The 17,839-nt window shown below is 37.9% G+C and overlaps 3 protein-coding genes and 1 pseudogene across 7 annotated transcripts; 3 read left to right on the forward strand and 1 right to left on the reverse strand.

Annotated features, from left to right (window-relative positions):
- Nucleotides 1-399: 399 nt before the first annotated feature.
- On the forward strand, nucleotides 400-2,607 carry LOC133714884 (short-chain dehydrogenase/reductase 2b-like). 3 transcript variants are annotated; one of them, XM_062141152.1, is made up of 5 exons: nucleotides 400-633; nucleotides 764-1,040; nucleotides 1,182-1,262; nucleotides 1,465-1,641; nucleotides 2,000-2,607. In XM_062141152.1, exons 1-5 carry the CDS (start codon nucleotides 614-616, stop codon nucleotides 2,375-2,377), a joined length of 933 nt encoding a protein of 310 aa, XP_061997136.1. In that variant the 5' UTR covers nucleotides 400-613; the 3' UTR covers nucleotides 2,378-2,607. The 3 variants fall into 3 exon arrangements, with proteins under 3 accessions (XP_061997136.1, XP_061997137.1, XP_061997138.1); XM_062141153.1 differs by having other exon boundaries at nucleotides 402-633; nucleotides 794-1,040; XM_062141154.1 differs by having other exon boundaries at nucleotides 617-636; nucleotides 794-1,040.
- Nucleotides 2,608-6,549: 3,942 nt separating this feature from the next.
- On the forward strand, nucleotides 6,550-10,339 carry LOC133714903 (phosphomannomutase). Its single transcript, XM_062141174.1, has 12 exons — nucleotides 6,550-6,779; nucleotides 7,221-7,308; nucleotides 7,462-7,506; nucleotides 7,616-7,682; nucleotides 8,144-8,220; nucleotides 8,901-8,936; nucleotides 9,040-9,095; nucleotides 9,175-9,274; nucleotides 9,368-9,463; nucleotides 9,642-9,731; nucleotides 9,902-9,953; nucleotides 10,054-10,339. Exons 2-12 carry the CDS (start codon nucleotides 7,240-7,242, stop codon nucleotides 10,107-10,109), a joined length of 744 nt encoding a protein of 247 aa, XP_061997158.1. The 5' UTR covers nucleotides 6,550-6,779; nucleotides 7,221-7,239; the 3' UTR covers nucleotides 10,110-10,339.
- A 1,077-nt stretch (nucleotides 10,340-11,416) lies between these two features.
- On the reverse strand, nucleotides 11,417-13,608 carry LOC133716667 (NDR1/HIN1-like protein 26; annotated as a pseudogene).
- On the forward strand, nucleotides 13,529-17,767 carry LOC133714736 (putative threonine aspartase). 3 transcript variants are annotated; one of them, XR_009848807.1, is made up of 11 exons: nucleotides 13,529-13,774; nucleotides 13,860-13,910; nucleotides 14,268-14,388; nucleotides 14,558-14,642; nucleotides 14,847-14,928; nucleotides 15,087-15,216; nucleotides 15,774-15,913; nucleotides 15,999-16,162; nucleotides 16,431-16,554; nucleotides 16,638-16,735; nucleotides 17,376-17,767. XR_009848807.1 is itself a non-coding variant. In XM_062140983.1 (11 exons), the coding sequence occupies exons 1-11, from the start codon at nucleotides 13,607-13,609 to the stop codon at nucleotides 17,466-17,468; spliced, it is 1,263 nt and encodes a 420-aa protein (XP_061996967.1). In that variant the 5' UTR covers nucleotides 13,530-13,606; the 3' UTR covers nucleotides 17,469-17,767. The 3 variants fall into 3 exon arrangements, 2 of the variants coding, with proteins under 2 accessions (XP_061996967.1, XP_061996968.1); XM_062140983.1 differs by having other exon boundaries at nucleotides 13,530-13,774; nucleotides 14,268-14,383; nucleotides 14,553-14,642; nucleotides 16,631-16,735; XM_062140984.1 differs by having other exon boundaries at nucleotides 13,531-13,774; nucleotides 16,631-16,735.
- The last annotated feature ends 72 nt before the right edge of the window (nucleotides 17,768-17,839 follow it).

A 17,839-nucleotide genomic window follows, 5' to 3' on the forward strand; every position in this document is an offset into this window, starting at 1 on the left:
CCATTATTCTTTTGGTCATGCATGCAGCATTTGGTAGGTCGGTTCATGATCTTAGCTAATATTTTTGAAAGAATAGATGAAGATACTTGAAGATTTTCTGGCTTTATACTCCAAACAAAATCAAATAAAAAATACGGATTAGGATATATCATATATACCTGTAGCCAGCTGGATCTTCAGCCAATCAAATTCTATGATTAATTTTAAATGGTGCAGAACTTTGCAGTTTTGCTCATCATTTTCATTTGAAATGTAAATGTAGTTTCTATAAGAGAAAAATTGCACCCTTTTTTTTTTTTTTTGAGGGGAAGGCAGGGGAACTCACTCCCCTAACCAGAATTATTATTCATGAGCATAGAATTATTATATTCCGGAAGGGACAAATTGCACCCTTTGACGAAGAACCAAACAAGAAAAGAACATTATCTTCGCCTGCTTGCCAAGGAAGAAAGCACCTACCAGCAAAACAGGACAAAGTGTGATCTGTTTAGAAAAAAAAAACCCAGAAATTATAGGAATACGGCCCTACATAGAAACAGAGTGGAATTATATATTCAGAGGCCTGGTTCATACAAGAATCAGATAAAGCAAGCTTTTAGAAAGCCTATCAACAATGGAAGAATCAAGAAAGAGGTAGTTCGTAATGTTTCACTTTTGTTTCTGATGAAGCTTCATACATATACTTTCCCTGCATACAGCCCCACTCTCATCTTCAATCCCTCATCATGTGACCTATTTGTCCGATTAATTTTGTGTAATCAAGGTCTGTATCCAATAATTTCTGCACGATCAGGTACGCGGTTGTTACAGGTTCAAATCAGGGGATTGGATTTGGAACAGTTAAGCAGTTGGCCTCAAATGGGATCATGACAGTGTTAACAGCTTTAGATGAGAAGAAGGGCATTGAAGCGGTTGAAGAATTAAAAGACTCCGGCCTCTCTGACCTTGTTGTTTATCATCAGCTTGATGTAACAGACCCTGCTAGCATTGCTTCCCTTGCAGATTTTGTCAAAACCCGATTTGGGAAACTAGATATCTTGGTATGCATACAAAGAAAACATACATAAGAAGTCGATTTCTCTATATGTAGTTCTATACAAGCTTATGCTGAAAATTTCTTATAAATATAAGCACATAACCTGAAGTAATAATCTATACTTGTATTGGTTCAAACTCCACAGGTAAACAATGCAGGTGTTAGTGGAACCATTACAGATCCTGACGCTTTCAGAAATGCTGTTGCAGCCGCAGGTATGGCTAAGGTGAGTTTAATTATCAATAAGTAATAAAATGTCATTTAGGATGAACAGTTTTGGATATGTGGACTGTGGAGGTGAAATGAAAATTTTTGATACAAATGATGAAAGAATATATGTATATCTCATATTCAAATTTTGAAATGCAAGTCCATTATCGAAATACATCCAAAACCAAGAGAATAAAAGTTCCGTTTCTTTGAGGTAGGATGGTGGAGGAGTCAACTGGAGTGAACTAATGAACCAAACATATGATCTAGCTGAAGTATGTGTCGAAACAAACTACTATGGTGCAAAGCAAGTTACCAAAGCATTCCTTCCTCTCCTCCGTCTATCTGATTCACCAAGAATTGTCAGTCTTACTTCGGGCATGGGGACATTACAGGTATATATGAAGAGTTTTCTTGAAGCTATCTTATTCACCAATAGTTGCCAGTGTTACAATCTATCACTGTAGCCTTAAGCCTTGCAACCAAAGCTACAATGTATACCATGTTAAGGCACTTAATTAAGCAATCACCCAAAAAATTTAAACAGTAGGGAAATGGATGACCAAACATGTACATCAGGTTTACAACTTTTAACCAACTCATGCCATCACCACGGTGGTGCCACTGCAATTTTGTATAATAAATCTTAGCAACTGACTTAATTTCTGCAGGATTACTTTTTTGTTGCATTTGATTTTTTACTTTCCATAATGTCAAGCTGAAGTTATACTGTCATACCTGTTGTTTGATCAGCATATACCAAATGAATGGGCCAAAGCAGTGTTAAGTGATGCCGAAATCGTTACAGAAGAGAAAGTAGAGGAGGTCTTAAGTGAGTTTCTAAAGGACTTCAAAGAAGATATGCTTGAAACCAAAGGCTGGCCTCCTACCCCCTCTGCCTATACACTCTCAAAGGCAGCCTTGAATGCATACACCAGAATTGTGGCCAAGAAGTACCCGAAGGTATGCGTCAATTGTGTTGATCCTGGATTTGTTAAAACAGATATGACCTGCAATGCCGGCATCTTATCCATCGATGAGGGTGCTACAAGTGTTGTGAGGTTGGCAATGGCTCCAAATGGCAGTCCTTCAGGTCTATACTTCTATGTACAAGAAGTCTCACCCTTTTAATTAAGTAACATCAACAGACCCATTTTCAGTTTCATGAATATGATCCTAGAATATATAGTTCATAAGCAAACGGTGTATCAGATTCTGAGTGTAACTAGAAAGGCTCTCTGCTAGTGCTGATGATGCTGGAAACTTGTGCCAAACCATTGTTTCAGTCAGTGAGCCTCTTTTTGTTTTATTTTTTTGGTACAAGAATCCCACGACAACGGTATTTCTTTTTTATGAGAAAATTTGGCGACGGACAAGGCGTTGGCACAGTATCCTCTGCCCGACGAAATTTCATTGCCAATTTCTTTTTATTTCAATTTGGAGAGAAAATATCCCGCATTGGAAAAATGAAAAAAGAAAACATAACTTATAAGTGGGTGGTTCTTACCTAATTGTAGTGAGGTTTTTTGTAATTAAAACTCAACACCTTAACGAGTGGTTAGGTTGAGACATTATCGATACAATAGTGAGCCAGGAGGCACACTTATCGTTGTTTAACAAATTCTCCTAATTTGTTGTCAATGTTGTACCTACGTCAAGTTTCTGTCACGGCTCCGTCAATTTTGACCACGTGTGAGGCACGTGAGGCTGAAAATGAGGGCAAAAAGGACATTTTCACTCCATCAAATTTTAAATGAATAAATTAAAAATTGAAAATAAAAGAAGAATAAATTATTATATTGAAAATAAAACTTAAATAACAAAATCCCCCCCCCCCTCCCTCCGCCGCCGCCGTCACTTCAGTAACAACAGTAGCAGAAGCATCAGCAACTGGCGCCGTCTCTCGTTCTCTCCTCCGACGCCCCTATATACACCATTGATCGGAAACTCAGACCCCGCCATCCCCTACTCTCAGATCACAGCTCCAATCCCACCCAGCCATCCCTCTCCGTCGTTTCCAAACACCAGCCCCAATTCAATTTCAAAGAACCAAAAAGAATGAGAAAAGCAAAGTTCCTCCCTTGTTCGATTCACTTCTAAAACACAGAACCAAGTCCAACTTGTTTCTGCAAAATCATTCAACCCATTTCAAGTCCTCTCGATAATGTGTGGAGGTGCTATTATTTCCGATTTCATCCCGCCAACTCGGTCCCGACGAGTCACCGCCGACTTGAGAGCATAAGGATTGAACGCAGAGAAGCCATGCAAGTGTAAATTGGGTTTTGAATTTGTGATCAGAAGTGGTGGTGGTGTTCTGCTGATGGGTTTGAAACCCACAGTTTATGTTTGGTTTCTGCTGCTATCAGTCTCTCCCGTTCTTTCGGTTTCATCATATTTTGGATCTCCCCTCGACTTTCTCACGACCCCCGTCTCCTCCTCCTCTCTTACCAACTTCATCATTGATCTATTCGCTATCCACCATGCCTCCATATCCCTAGTACTTATCTTTTTCAAACCATTCAATTTCTTTTCTCAGCAATACATCGAGCAATTTTCAAAGATTATAAATTTTCACAATTTCGAATTTTTTTTTTAATACTTTGGATTACGGATTTCTTTCTCTGTTCTTAGGATATCAAATCTCATATGGGTCTTGTTCGAATCGATTCATATTCTTGCAAACTTTGTTTTTTGGATTTGTGGGTTTTGTCTCAAAACATGGCAGCGAAGCTGGGAATGCTCCATTATGTACTGGACTATGTGTATGGCGCATTCATACACAGAACCAAGATTAGTCCTCAGTTTTCTTCAAGAGGGTGGGCTGGTAAACAGAGGGCGAGGCAATGTCATGAACAGTACCCGTTGGTTCAATCAGTTGGGCGAGTCAGTTTCCAGCTTGACTCAGTTAACCACCATTTTAGAATGGGGAAGGAGAGAAGAAGAACTGGTCGATGATGAATGAGGAGGAAGAAGAAATTCTTTTTAATTCTTCCAAATATTTCTCTTTCCTTCTTAATTATAGAATTAAGTTAATTATTTATTCATATTAAATCATGGTTAAGATAAAAAAACAATTTGCATTTCAAAAAAAAAAAAAGGAAAAAAAAAAAGCAAGTTGAGGGCATATCGGTCATTTAGCTCTCATTTTCGACCTCACGTGCGTCACACATGGTCAACTTAACGGCGCTATGACGGAAAGTTGACTTAGGTACTATGTTGACAACAAATTATAAGTCCAGGTATCACATTGATACGTTTGAAAGTTTATGTATTATTTTGACAGTCCTCAAAGTCTCCAGACACTGTCTGTGCATTTTTCCCATATATCTTTGATGATTGTTGACCATTGCAATGTGAAGAAAATTTGTGCGAAGAAACTAGATATTCAAAATTTGTGTGCTATAGTAAAGAAGTTTCTGGACGAAAATCATGCTTCAAAACTGACATTCATCTCCCAACGTTGTGAGTCTTAATTGGGATCTCGATGAATGCATTCTAGCAGTTGGGAATTGCCTCTAGTTCTCTATTTACTCAAAAATTACAAAACAATATAATATTAATAGATGGACTCTCATTTCCCAGAAATTATTCGTCGACAAATATCTCATCCTATTTTTTTTTCCTTTTTCTTCTTCTAGATCTTCACTGCTCGATGGACATCGCAGTATGGTTTCTATAGGCTAATGAAACACCGATTCTCACCCGCTCCAGGTGGTTCGAAAAGTTTACAAAATAAATTAATAATAACAAAAAAAAAAAAATTTGAGCGAGAACACACAGTATTTTTAAAAGTTTTCTAAGTCCAAAGACTAATCCATACCAATGGATCTGTTTGGTTTAATCATTTTCCTTTCTCAAAGTGATGTCTTATCTTCTTCTTCTTTCTTTTTTTCCTTACCTAATGATAAAGCTTTGTGTAATATGAACATTGTGCTCAATGATACCTACAATACGGGATCTACTTCGGTACAACATTGGACTATGCTTCGTTACAACATTGATGATAGTCATAGACCACCCTCATGTAATGGTAGACTTACTAGCAGACTAAATCATTGCCGGGTACATTAAGGAGAGATGGCCTATATATCAATATAACTGTTGCAATTTATCAATTGATACATCGGTACAATATCGTACGGTTTATGCTCAAAACTATATTTTTGGAAGGAAGTTGCGAGTATGTTTGTAACTTACTACACAAGATAATAATGAAGTGAGGTCTGCTTCTCGGAAGCTACCTTTCAATAGGTTCATACTTCATACTATGTACAAACTACAAAGAAAGGAAGAAGTTTCCCACCAAGACTAAACAGATAGTACTGAAAGTGATAAAATGCTTAAATGCTGCATGTAACATGACTGCCATCTAACAGATAGTGCTGAAAGTGATCAAATGCTGCATGCACCATGACTGCTATCTTCACTTTTCTTGTTCATTTCGAAGGGTGAGCAAGTTGGAACATTAATTATCAATAAAATGATAACTTAATTATATTCTCCACCACTATAGTATCCTGAGGAAATTAAAACATGTTAATGAAAATTCAATATAAATACTCATAATCATGCACGAAATATATTTAAAGGTTAAACGAACAATGATGTATAATACAATCTAACGGTTAAGAAGGCTCATGTTCTAACCAAACAAACAAATTCCTCTGAAGAACACAAAACCGAATAATCTTATGCGCCACCAGATTACATGACTTATGAGTAGTGACTTCGGGCCCAGACTTGTAACTACACCATCAAAGTCATTCTCTTCTAAAATAATATATTTTGCCGCAAAGATATGTGAATAAATAAGACAACTCTTAATCAGATTCCACTCCTAACAAATGTAGGCAAGCATCAAACGTTAACTCCTAACCCGCTTTAACAGGAAGAAGCTCAATGGCAACACAGTGATATTACTAGTTTCTTATTTCAAATGAATCAGGATTGAAATATGTCGACTATTCAATCGTGTTACCATTGTGTTATTGTTTTCGATGGCCGAGGCATGCAGTCATGCACACCATCATTCATGCATGTAGGCTAATCTTTAGGTTAAACTAAAGAGTTGGACCACTAGCATTTAAATTTGGTAATGAGGAATTTTTCTACAAAATGTAAGAAGAGTATCCTAATTAAGTTCAACCCTCCCATCCTCCAATTATAGAACAAAATCGGAAAAATAAAAGCTATTTATTGATTTTCATAATAGATTTCCATGTCAGATTCTATAGCATATTCCCTGCTAAATAAACACACCCTATAATATCTTCTTCTCTTCTGCTTAGATCTGAAACCAGATCCAGTGCACCCTTTGACCAGTCTACCTTCAACTCTCGAGTTACCTCTCAAAAAAGAAGAGGGAAGAGTAATTCTCCATCAAAGGACACGTGTCCAGCCATCACTGGCCCTCTTCATTTGTTCAGTCCAATTGGGTTACTGCATGATCCTCTATATAAACAACTCTCACAAGTGATTCCAGCACTGCAAAGGATCTGCTTCACATTCTCTTTCGCATTGACCCAATTACAAGGTGAATCCCAACATCCTTTGAACTTTTAAATCTCATTAAGTCTGAATCTTAAAGTTCAAATCTTTTTTGTTTTTCTCATTGGGTTTGATATAAAGTTGGGTTCTTTGGTTTCTTCAGTTTATGGTGGTTGATGGGTTTAAGGGTGCTCTAGTTCACGGTGTAGGCCTCAATGCAGTGTTAAATCTTTAGTAAAATCTTACTGGGTTTGGGGTTTTAATGCTTAATTCATCGGTTTTCAACATCTGGGTGGATAATTGTTTGCTGTTTTCTTGCTTAGTTTTCTGGGCATTGGTTCTTCATAATTGCATAATGTTGTTTTCCAAAGTCAAATTCTAGTTTTCGATTCAAAGGGTTCATTTTGGACAAGCTGAAGCTCAGTTCTTTGATCAAAAGATCTAAACTTTAAGTTGAGCATTGTGTTATTCTGAATTTGGTTTGCAGGAAAAGTAGCAGACTGTAAATGGCTGTTATGAAGCCTGGAGTGATTGCCTTGTTTGATGTTGATGGGACTCTCACTGCTCCCCGAAAGGTACGATATCTCTGGTTTTAGTTTCCTCTAAGTCTCTTTTGTTTTTAAGTAGGGATCTTAAACAATAATTTACTGATTCAATATGGATGTACTCATATGTATGTTCACACACTTTAAAACATCTCTAATTCATACATTTCGTTGGAATGCTAGGATGTTACTCCGCAAATGTTAGGATTCATGCGAGAACTCAGGAAGGTACATAACTTATTCGTCTGGAAGTTTACATATATGCAGGGGCTCTTTTTTCATGAGGGGTTGGGCGGTGCGTGTCTCAGTGGATGATTATATCCTTGTTGGATTTCAGGTTGTTACAGTGGGCATTGTGGGAGGATCCAACCTTTCTAAGATAACAGAGCAGCTTGGAAAGACAGGTATATATTTCTTCATTTTTAATGTAATCAACAACTTTAGATGTATTATAATTTATTTGTATGTAATGGAGAACTGACTTCAAACTATAGTAGCAGTCAAGTATGGATATATAGTACTTGTTCATTGTTTGAATTCTGATCTTTGTTTTTACTGGACCTTGATGATCAAAAAGTTTCAATGGTTGTAGCTTTCCTCCCCATACCTAAGGATCTATGCAAAACTTATATCTCTGTGTCTTTTAAGTACAATTGCAATTGTTTTGTTCCATATATGATTAGCGTTTAGAATGTCTTACAACACAATTTGCTATAGGTTGGTACTCTTTTCCTTTTCCTCTTACTCTTAAACATCTTATTGATATTAGATTTGAGGGCTATTGTGGCTAAATAAATAGCTATGTTTTTACTGTTTTCAAATTCCATTGACTATATATCTAGTAACTGTACCGTTGTCTTTGCAGTTATGGGTGACTATGATTATGTATTTTCCGAGAATGGTCTTGTGGCTCACAAAGATGGGAAGCTCATTGGCACCCAGGTATGACAAAACTTAGTGGTGATAATAGAACACAAGTTCTCACATTCATGGTGTGTGCTGTTTAAGTGATTTTTCTTTGAAATATAAATCAACTATGTGAAAGTTGGTTGATATTCTTAAGCATCATGTGTCAAAAAAGATGTTTTAATTGTAACTCATGATCCTTTGCTAGATAAATGTATGGCTGAGAACAGAAAGAAACAAAATCTACTGATCTGATACCCCAAATTTGAGCAATGTATGTATTGTTAACATAAAAACCTTTTCTCAGAGAAAAAAGAACAAAAAGAAAGTGGATACCCTTCTAGCAAAGATAAATATATCCATGTTACAATCTTATTGTATGGATTCTTTTGAGTTTCATTAAGAGAGGAAATGTGATTATCTATGGCCAATAGAAGGTCAGGTAGCCTATTAGATTGAAGTAATCATGTGCTGTAACCTGTAGGTTCTTTATGGTCCATACTTATGTTTCACTTCTTCATTGTCCTCGTCAATTTTGTTTCTATTTGTCAGAAATTCTGCACTTTCCGAGACGGAAAAGCCTTTAGCTAGGTTTAGATGCTCATTAATGATTATTGGTTTATGATAGGATCCACGACAGTGTTGTATTCTTTTTCCATTTCCTCCATGTATTTGATAAATACCAGACTGATGGGTTTTGCGTTTTTCATTTTTAGAGCTTGAAGTCACATCTTGGAGATGATAAGCTCAAGGTAAAGCATATCCTCTGTTGTATTGTACTGGTTTCTGTACTTGGAAGAGACCTAAGGAAGTCTGAAGCACTGTTTTGAAATAGATTTGTTTACAATTGTGCAGGAATTTATCAATTTTACACTTCACTATATTGCTGACTTGGACATACCGATAAAGAGGTTAGTGGAGTGGGGAACCTTTGCTAATGCTTAACCTGTGTATGGCAAAACTTATACTTATTTTTAATTACAACTGTAGGGGTACATTTATTGAGTTCCGAAGTGGGATGATTAATGTATCACCGATTGGGCGAAACTGTAGTCAAGAGGAAAGAGATGAATTTGAAAGATATGACAAGGTTAGATACTTATGCAACAAAATAGTTAAACTGTTATTTCATTTAATTCTTTATAAATCATCTTATTTAATAAATCATCATATTGGTTTGCAGGTTCACAACGTACGCCCCAAAATGATTTCTATCCTTCGTGAGAAGTTTGCTCACTTTAACCTGACATTTTCCATTGGAGGACAGATAAGCTTTGATGTCAGTGATAGTTGATATTCATTTATGCTTTGATGAATCTTGGAATAAGTGCTTAGCTAATTGCTTATGTATTTTTTACTTGGCAATCCTTAGAATAGACTAGTAAGTAGTAACAGGTGGTTGACGTTTTTGTTGAAACTGAATTTGTATGGTTAACATTTAACAATGCTTGCTACAGGTTTTTCCTCAAGGTTGGGACAAGACATACTGCTTGAGATACCTAGAGGAATTTCAAGAAATCCATTTCTTCGGTGACAAAACTTACAAGGTTAGTCCATACTCCATAGTTCTTAGGGTCCATTCTTCTTCCACCACAGTTGCTCGTTACCATTTTGACACCTTCTCTATAAATTCCTAAGTTCCAGCCTCATGTTTTATCCTTTACATTTGAACCTTCCTTTGTTCGGGTGCTAAGAATTGCGAGTTGCATTTCTGCAGGGAGGAAATGACCATGAAATTTATGAATCTGAACGAACTGTGGGTCATACAGGTAAAGTCTACATCTCAAGTTTTGGCTACTTACAGCCGTCTCCTCATTGATTAGCTATATTTAATTAGGGCTAAGCTCGTAGCCGTCTACCCTTTTGCAGTTACCAGCCCTGAGGATACAGTCGAGCAGTGTAAAGCTCTCTTCTTCAGTCACTGATACGAAACCAGTCTTTCAGTTTTCAATCATATGCCATTTTTTAAAACAAGAAGCAAAAGTTGTATGTCATTTGTAATTCTATATTTTATGAGAGTAAATGTTGAGCAGAAGTCGGAAATGTGTAATATTTATTGACACAAATATGTTGGTTGAGACATGCCTTTCTGCATTGTATTTTTTGTACCATTTGTTTCCATATATCAATCTAAGAAGGTATTTTCTTCTTTGCATCTACATTGCTTCCGCTAAGGTTTGTTGCCTAATGCCCTGTGTAGATTTGTTCTCGCCTCCAACAAGTCATTTGAGCGATTTGGAATTTTTTGACAAAAATGAGGTCATGACTCATGAGTCGATCAGCTCTATCCACTGACAATTAGGTAAACTAAAGGTCGGCTCTATACACTAACCCAAAAAAAGCACCCTTAAACTATAAGAATGAACTCAATCAATCAAACAAACATCATGTATACAACATTATAGGTAATTATTCGCGTGATTGAAAGTCGGATGTGTCATGTGACATACAGAGCCATACTAGACACCAGGTTTGTTCTATTGATGGACCGGCTTTGGATTATATATATATATATATATATATATATATATATATATATATATATATATCTAATCCAGAGCGGAGCTCCGCTTTGAAATTAACGTGTGAAGTTCGAGTTTTCGGTCACTTTTCGGTCGCATATCCACATCTCGACCGTTCAGTGTTTAGGTACTACTGTATAGATCATCTCTGCAAATTTTCAGCCAAATTGATGATCATTAAGGCATCTAACTCGTTTAAACTAATGGACAGACTGAATCTGTCAACTTGAACCGTACTAGCTTTAAAGCACTTATTAATGCCTTAACGATCATCATTTTGGCTGAAAATTTGCAGAGACGATCTATACACTAGTACCTAAAAGGGTCCTTGACCAAAAGCCCCAAAATGAGCCAAAGTTATCCCACTTACCCCAGCAAGAGATTTTTATTCCCACTTACCTAATTTAAAGCGAAATAACAATTTTATCCTTCGTATAATTAACAAATTGCATCCATGCCACTCTACTCTCTCTCTGTCTCCCCAATCTCCACGCTGCCGGCCGACTCTCTCTCTCTCTCCCCGATCTGCAATCTCCACGCCTGAAGACGACGAAGAAACTCCGGTCGGAGCTACCTCGCCGGTGTCGAACTGCATCCAGAATGCAGAACTCAAACTCCGATCGAAGCTACCTCGCCGGAGTCCTCGATGTCGTCCGATTGATTGCCGATCTTGAGGGCCTTCTCCGCCTCTGGAAGCAGCAATGAACATCTCAGCCGGTGCTTTCTCTCTCTCTCTCTGAGTTCGACGACGACGTCGGCGGTGTGCTGCGACGTGATTTCTCTCTCCTCCCTCTCTCTCTCCCCTCGTCTCCGACTTCAAACTTGGTGACAGATTTCGATCCAGAAAGGATTGGCGAAGGTGAGGACCTTGGAGTTGGGGGCGGCGTCGTTGTTGGCGGCGCCGGAGACGAGTTTGCAGCAACGCAATCCACGTTCACTCTGTATCTCCCGGACACCCAAGTTCCTACCTTCCACCTTAGTCGTCCGAGCACTTAGAGATTCAAAACCAATCTCCCAGCCGTCTGATCACGACCCACTTCATAACCGAAAGAGGGAGCCACCGGCAAACCATTTCCAATCAAAGAAGCCGTCAAGACATTGCTGTCTTCGTGTCCTTGGTAGAAAGGAGGCAGAGATGTGTAAACTGTGATCTGTTGGCCTTTGTATTGAGCATAGATTTGAAGCTCGTCGTAGTAAATGCCAACTTTTTGATTGGGATTCTTGGAAAGCAAGGTGAGTTGGACGGAGGAGTTGAGGAGGTTATTGGTTCCTGAGAGGTTGAGCTGGTAGATATCAGCTTCTTTGAGAGAGAACTGAGGCTTGGTGGGGTGTAGTATAAGCCAAACAAGTAATATTAAACAGAGGATTGTGGTGAAAAGTGTAGAGAATACTGCGAATAGAAATCTCTGAGATTGGTGATTGGGTGCCCAGATGAGTTTTTTTTTTTTTTTTTGTGGTAAAATGTGGCAGAAGCCCAGAAAGAAAGAAAAAAGAAAGGAAAAAAAGTTTTATTAAGGGACAATAGACGTCTATTGTTGGGGGGCAATAGACGTCTATTGTAGATATTTTAAATTAATGTAATCTCCTCTTTTTTTTCTTTAATTAAAGTTATATTTGTGTAATTTTGGAAAAATTAGTTCTCATTTCGGTAATCGAAACGTCTATTGGGGGGCAATAGACGTTTTAAAATTGATATAATTTCTTCGTTTTTTTCTTTAATCAAAGTTTTATCTGTCAAATTTTAGGAAGATTAGTTCCTATTTCGGCTACCGAAAGTTCTATTGGGGGGCAATAGACGTCTATTGAGGGGCAATACATGACTGATAGTCGTCTATTGGGGGGCAATAGACGTCTATTAGGGGGCAATAGGAGGCAATAGAGGTCTATTGGGGGGCAATAGATGTCTATTGGGGGCCAAAAAATCTTTCCGGTGAGATTTTCAACAAATTCCGGTGACCGGATTCCGGCCGCCGGTGATCGGAATCCGGCGAAAGTTGGCCGGAATCCGGCCGCCGGTGACCGGATTCCGGCGACCGGTGACGGGCTCCGGCGAAGTCTCCTATGGTTTCTCTCTCTTCTATTTTCTCTCTCTCTCTCTTCTATTTTCTCTCTCTCTCTCTAAGTAAATAAGGGGTGAGGGGTAAAATGGTATTAAAAAAAAATTAAAAACACAAAAAAAATCTTAATGGGGTATTAGGGAAGACTCCCTTAGAGTGTATTGGGTAAAGAGAGAATTAAAAAAACTCAATGGGGTTAGTGGGAAAAAAATCCCTAGAAATGGGGTAAATGGACAAAAACCCTACCTAAAAACTGAACGGTCGAGATGTGGATATGCGACCGAAAAGTGACCGAAAACTCGAACTTCACACATTAATTTTCAAAGCGGAGCTCCGCTCTGGATAGGATCTTTATATATAATTCAAAGCGGAGCTCCGCTCCGTTCAGTTTTTAGGTACTAGTGTATAGATCGTCTCTGCAAATTTTCAGCCAAATTGATGATCGTTAAGGCATCTAACTCGTTTAAACCAATGGACGGACTGAATCTGTCAACCTGAACCGTACTAGCTTTAAGACACTTATCAATGCCTTAATGATCATCAATTTGGCTGAAAATTTGCAGAGACGATCTATACACTAATATCTAAAAACTGAACGGTCGAGATGTGGATATGCGACCGAAAAGTGACCGAAAACTCGAACTTCACACATTAATTTTCAAAGCGGAGCTCCGCTCTGGATAGAATCTGTATATATATATATATATATATCAATAAAAAAAATTAAAAAAAAAAAAAAAAAAAAAACAAAGTGCCACGAAGTCTTGAACTCAAGAAGTACAAAAGCATAAGAAGAGTGGAGTAAACGAAAGGAAGCAGTGAAGCAGTTGAGACTTGAGACACATGGCTGCTGCGGCTAAACAAGTACAACAGCAACTACTAGAAGATGAAAACGACAGATTCTTCGTCGCCGTTCATGTCGGCGCTGGATACCACGCGCCTTCCAACGAGAAGGCCCTCAGGTCCGCCATGAAACGCGCTTGCCTCGCCGCCGCTTCAATTCTCCGCCAGGTCTCCCTTGATCAATTCCCATTTTAGAATTTGAGTAATGGGAAGCTTTTGTCTATAACTGATGTTTGGTCTTGTTTTGCTTCAGGGCTCTGGTAGGTGCATAGATGCTGTCACTGCAGCTATTCAAGTGTTGGAGGTATGTTTATATCAAGTGTGATATGTATGCAACTAGTCAGTGTGGGATCGAATAGCCTCGCTTTTTTTCTTATGCAAGAATTACCACTGTGGTTTGGCTTTAACTTTGGTGCTAATGAATGTGTATTCTGGGAGTTGTATAGATTTTTCGGATAACGTTAGGCCAGATCATATAAGAGGAAGGTTACAGTGTCTAAGAAAGATCAGATATTTTGCCTCGTGATTTCAGTTTGTAGATGAAATTGTGGAGGATTTGTTGATAGAAGTATGTTCTCTTTATTTGAGAGCAAGATATGGTGTCTAGCGTATCTTGTAGTGTTTGTTTGAGTCTGTTTTGAATGAAATTGCTTTCCTTTAGGATGATCCAATCACGAACGCGGGCCGGGGGTCTAATCTGACTGAAGATGGTCGTGTAGAATGTGATGCCAGTATTATGGACGGGAATTCTGGAGCATTTGGAGCTGTTGGAGCATTGTCAGGTTTTTTCCTGACTGAAGATTACATAATTAGTAATGATGCCATGATATTGTTTCTCTAGAAACTGCTCATTATCTGATTCTGATTACGTATTAGGACTTCCTTAATTGATTGATACTATGCAGTTTCCCATGTGTTTACTGAAAATCTCTTGCATACGTTGTAGACCAGGTGTCAAAAACCCCATCAAGGTTGCTGCTTTACTGGCCAAGGAGCAAATGATGGGATCCTCCCAGTTGGGCCGAATACCTCCCATGTAATAATCAGTCTCTCCTACTCAGATAATTAGTGTTCTTATTAACAATATCCCTACTTCAATAGTATTTTCTTTCTATTATTTTATCGCTTACATATATGTTGTTTTTAGTAGATTCTTTGCCCATTGCTTTTTGTTTATTTTTCATTTTCCGTCGTGTTCTTTTACTTAATTTACTGATGAAGCAGGCTCTTTGATTTGTAGCTTCCTCGTTGGTGAAGGTGCCCGCATATGGGCGAAGTCCAAGGGCATTGCTTTGTCGGCAAGCACATCAGCTGCTGATGAGGTCATTTCTTGTACTTAGTCTAATACAATTTTAAGCAATTATTCAAAAATCACTAACCTTTATTTAGTTGAATGTGCGATTCACAATTTTTAGGCTCTGATTTCAGCCATGAAGTTCTTTCTTAGAATCTATTGATTAACTTGTGTATTCCAAAACAGTGGCTAGTGACAGAAAGGGCAAAAGCACATTGGAAAAAGTACAAAGCAATGGTAGATGATGCAAAAGCAAAGACAGAAACTTCTGCTGTTGGACTTCCTTGTAGTCCTCAAGAGGCTGCTGGAATTCCAGGTACCTCATCACTTTTTTATGTTAAAAGCACCAGTACTTTCTTTTTCAAAGCTCATATTAGTTACAGCTCATCTTCCCTCGTTTACATATCATTTCTTGGTGATGACACTGATCAATTAGTTCACTTTTCTCTATCCTATATCGTTATCATCGTGACTGTTGTTGCCTTGTTATGCCATAATATGTAGGGATATTTTAAACCAGGGTTCCGAAAGAAACTTTTGAACCATTGATTTACAAATTGAAAATAAACTACCATGACATACTTTGATTCCACTTCATATCAAAATATGTTCTATATTCCTTTTCTTCGTGCCTTGCCCTATCAACAGTCTGATGTGCTTTTAGTTTAGCAGCAAAGTTTTGGACCTAGGTTATTTTCTCCACTAAAGATATTTTGGTAATTTGTTCCTGTTATAAGTATGCGACTTTTAAATTATATACTCTGATTATGCATTTTTCTCAGCCCTCTTGCTCATTCTTATTTTCCATTTGTATGACCATATAATATATTCAGCAAGTATATTTTTCTCTGAGTTATTGCATCTGTGTTTCAGAATTAGAAGCTCAACCATGTGATTCTTTGAAGAATAATGGGGCAGAGGAGGATTGCATCATGGACACTGTTGGAGTTATTTGTGTCGATGCTGACGGACAAATTGCATCTGGTGCCTCAAGTGGGGGCATTGCATTAAAGGTGACTTATAGTAATAAAGTTTTGCCCTTCTCTGTTTGTAGTGACTGATAATCTAACCAGCTGCTTGTATGTGGGAAAATTACAGGTTGGTGGGCGTGTAGGATTAGCAGCAATGCATGGTTCAGGATGTTGGGCATCCTCCAAAGGTCTTTTTGGGGCTCCATGTATAGTTGGCTGTTGTGTAAGTGGTGCTGGAGAATATCTGATGAAAGGATTTGCAGCTCGAGAGTGCTGTGTCTCTTTATCACTGTATGTTTGACCTATATATCATTTTCAATACGTGAAAAATGTAGATAGAGTAACACACACACTCACCAAGAAGACTTCAGTTCTTTGCACTTCCTGCTTTAATGCATGTTGAAGTCCCCAAAGTTGAATTGATCATGATTCTTTAAATTGGAAATTTGGAATTGTAGAACATTAGTTACTTTTATCAATTGCTTAGTTCACATGCCATGCCTATTCTTGTCTGCATAAAGCTCAGTATGTGAACCTGACAGTCATATTCTTTGCTTAGTTCACAGGCAGGTCCTGCCTCTGCTTGCATGAAAGTTTTACGCTCCTTTGTTCAAGTGAGTAATCAAAATTGTACTGATAGAAGTGCTGGATTTCTAGCTGTGCAAGCTGATGCTCCTGTGATGGTGAGTTCCAAGCTTGAACCTTTTTTTCTTTGTGCTGGTTTATGTGAAAAAGTTTTATGTTTATAAGTTTCTTTAGGTTTCAGGAAGTTCTCCAAAGTTAAAAGCTATTGAGATTGCAGCTGCTTACTCTTCCTTATCCTTTGGGATAGGATTTTTCGGAAGCTCTATGGAGCGACCCAAGGTATATCAGTCTGTTTGATCTCATCAGTTCTCTTTCTCTTGGTGTAGTTTTATACTCGAAAGTTCTCATTGTGTGATTATTCTTGATTATTCTTGTGTTGTTCTTTCACAACAATCTCATCCTTACAGGAGAGTAGTCAATTCCTATATCCGGTGCAAAAATGAATTGTAGGAAATGTACTAAAATGGCAACTGAGATAGAGACACCAATAGCATCAATAATTGATTTCCTAAACCTTGTATATACAGAAAAGTTGTATTGAGATTATAAAAACCTTCCATAATAGTAAAAGTGGACTAAAATATGCCCTGGATTTACTGATGTGCCCATTTCATGAGATGTGCAAATGTAGCCTAAAACTAGGAGCTTGACTGCAGAACCTCTAGAATTGAACAGATGCTTTCTTCCATAACACCAATCCTTTCTGTAGAATGGTATTATCTATTATTATTCTTTTAAATAAATGAATGTGCTTGCTAGCAAACTAGTGATGGTGAGTGAGAGATTATATTGTTAATGGCAACTTGAAAACTAAATGCTTCATCCTTCGCCTATCATTATCCATTTATCAGGATTTTTTATTTCTAACATGAATTGTGAATCCCTTGTGAGATGAGTATAAAACTTTTCCGTCTTTCAGGTTTCAATTCTCAGGAGTACAAAATTGCAAACCAAAACTGGAGTAGACCATTTTGAAGCACGAATTGATCTTTCTCCTAAAAGGAAGCTATGACTGCAACCCTGGCATAACAATTTGGATTGTGGCAACCATGTTTGGAGGTGTTAGGTCATCTGTCTCCAGCTGATGACTAGTTGTTTCCCAAAGTACGTGATCAAGTCCGTCCTGATCAATTCTGAAAGAAGTGGAAGAGGCTCAAGGGAAATTTAAATTACTGTATGTTCTCCAGTTAATCACTAGTTGTTTTCCGAAGTGTGTGAACATATTAACTCATGCCTTGTTTATTATCGGTGAATTCTGGCCCCTTTGTCTCTTTCTTATATTAAAAACTCAAGAAGTTGTTTAATTTGGAAGTTGATAATGAAGATCTCTGTATGTTGGTTTCTGCATGCTTTTGTTTAGTGACTAATGGGTAGGATGACCCG

Source organism: Rosa rugosa, chromosome 6 (assembly GCF_958449725.1).
Source record: "Rosa rugosa chromosome 6, drRosRugo1.1, whole genome shotgun sequence".
NCBI lineage: Eukaryota > Viridiplantae > Streptophyta > Magnoliopsida > Rosales > Rosaceae > Rosa > Rosa rugosa.

What these genes read in the sequence shown, in the direction of transcription:
- LOC133714903 (XM_062141174.1), top strand. Translation starts at nt 7,240, where the DNA reads ATGGCTGTTATGAAGCCTGGAGTGATTGCCTTGTTTGATGTTGATGGG. An exon ending in CTCTCACTGCTCCCCGAAAG is followed by an intron (nt 7,309 to 7,461) that starts GTACGATATCTC and finishes TTGGAATGCTAG; the next exon opens with GATGTTACTCCGCAAATGTT. An exon ending in AGAGCAGCTTGGAAAGACAG is followed by an intron (nt 7,683 to 8,143) that starts GTATATATTTCT and finishes TTGTCTTTGCAG; the next exon opens with TTATGGGTGACTATGATTAT.
- LOC133714736 (XM_062140983.1), top strand. Translation starts at nt 13,607, where the DNA reads ATGGCTGCTGCGGCTAAACAAGTACAACAGCAACTACTAGAAGATGAA. An exon ending in CCGCTTCAATTCTCCGCCAG is followed by an intron (nt 13,775 to 13,859) that starts GTCTCCCTTGAT and finishes GTTTTGCTTCAG; the next exon opens with GGCTCTGGTAGGTGCATAGA. An exon ending in TTTGGAGCTGTTGGAGCATT is followed by an intron (nt 14,384 to 14,552) that starts GTCAGGTTTTTT and finishes CATACGTTGTAG; the next exon opens with ACCAGGTGTCAAAAACCCCA.
- LOC133714884 (XM_062141152.1), top strand. Translation starts at nt 614, where the DNA reads ATGGAAGAATCAAGAAAGAG. An exon ending in ATGGAAGAATCAAGAAAGAG is followed by an intron (nt 634 to 763) that starts GTAGTTCGTAAT and finishes TGTGTAATCAAG; the next exon opens with GTCTGTATCCAATAATTTCT. An exon ending in CAGCCGCAGGTATGGCTAAG is followed by an intron (nt 1,263 to 1,464) that starts GTGAGTTTAATT and finishes TCTTTGAGGTAG; the next exon opens with GATGGTGGAGGAGTCAACTG.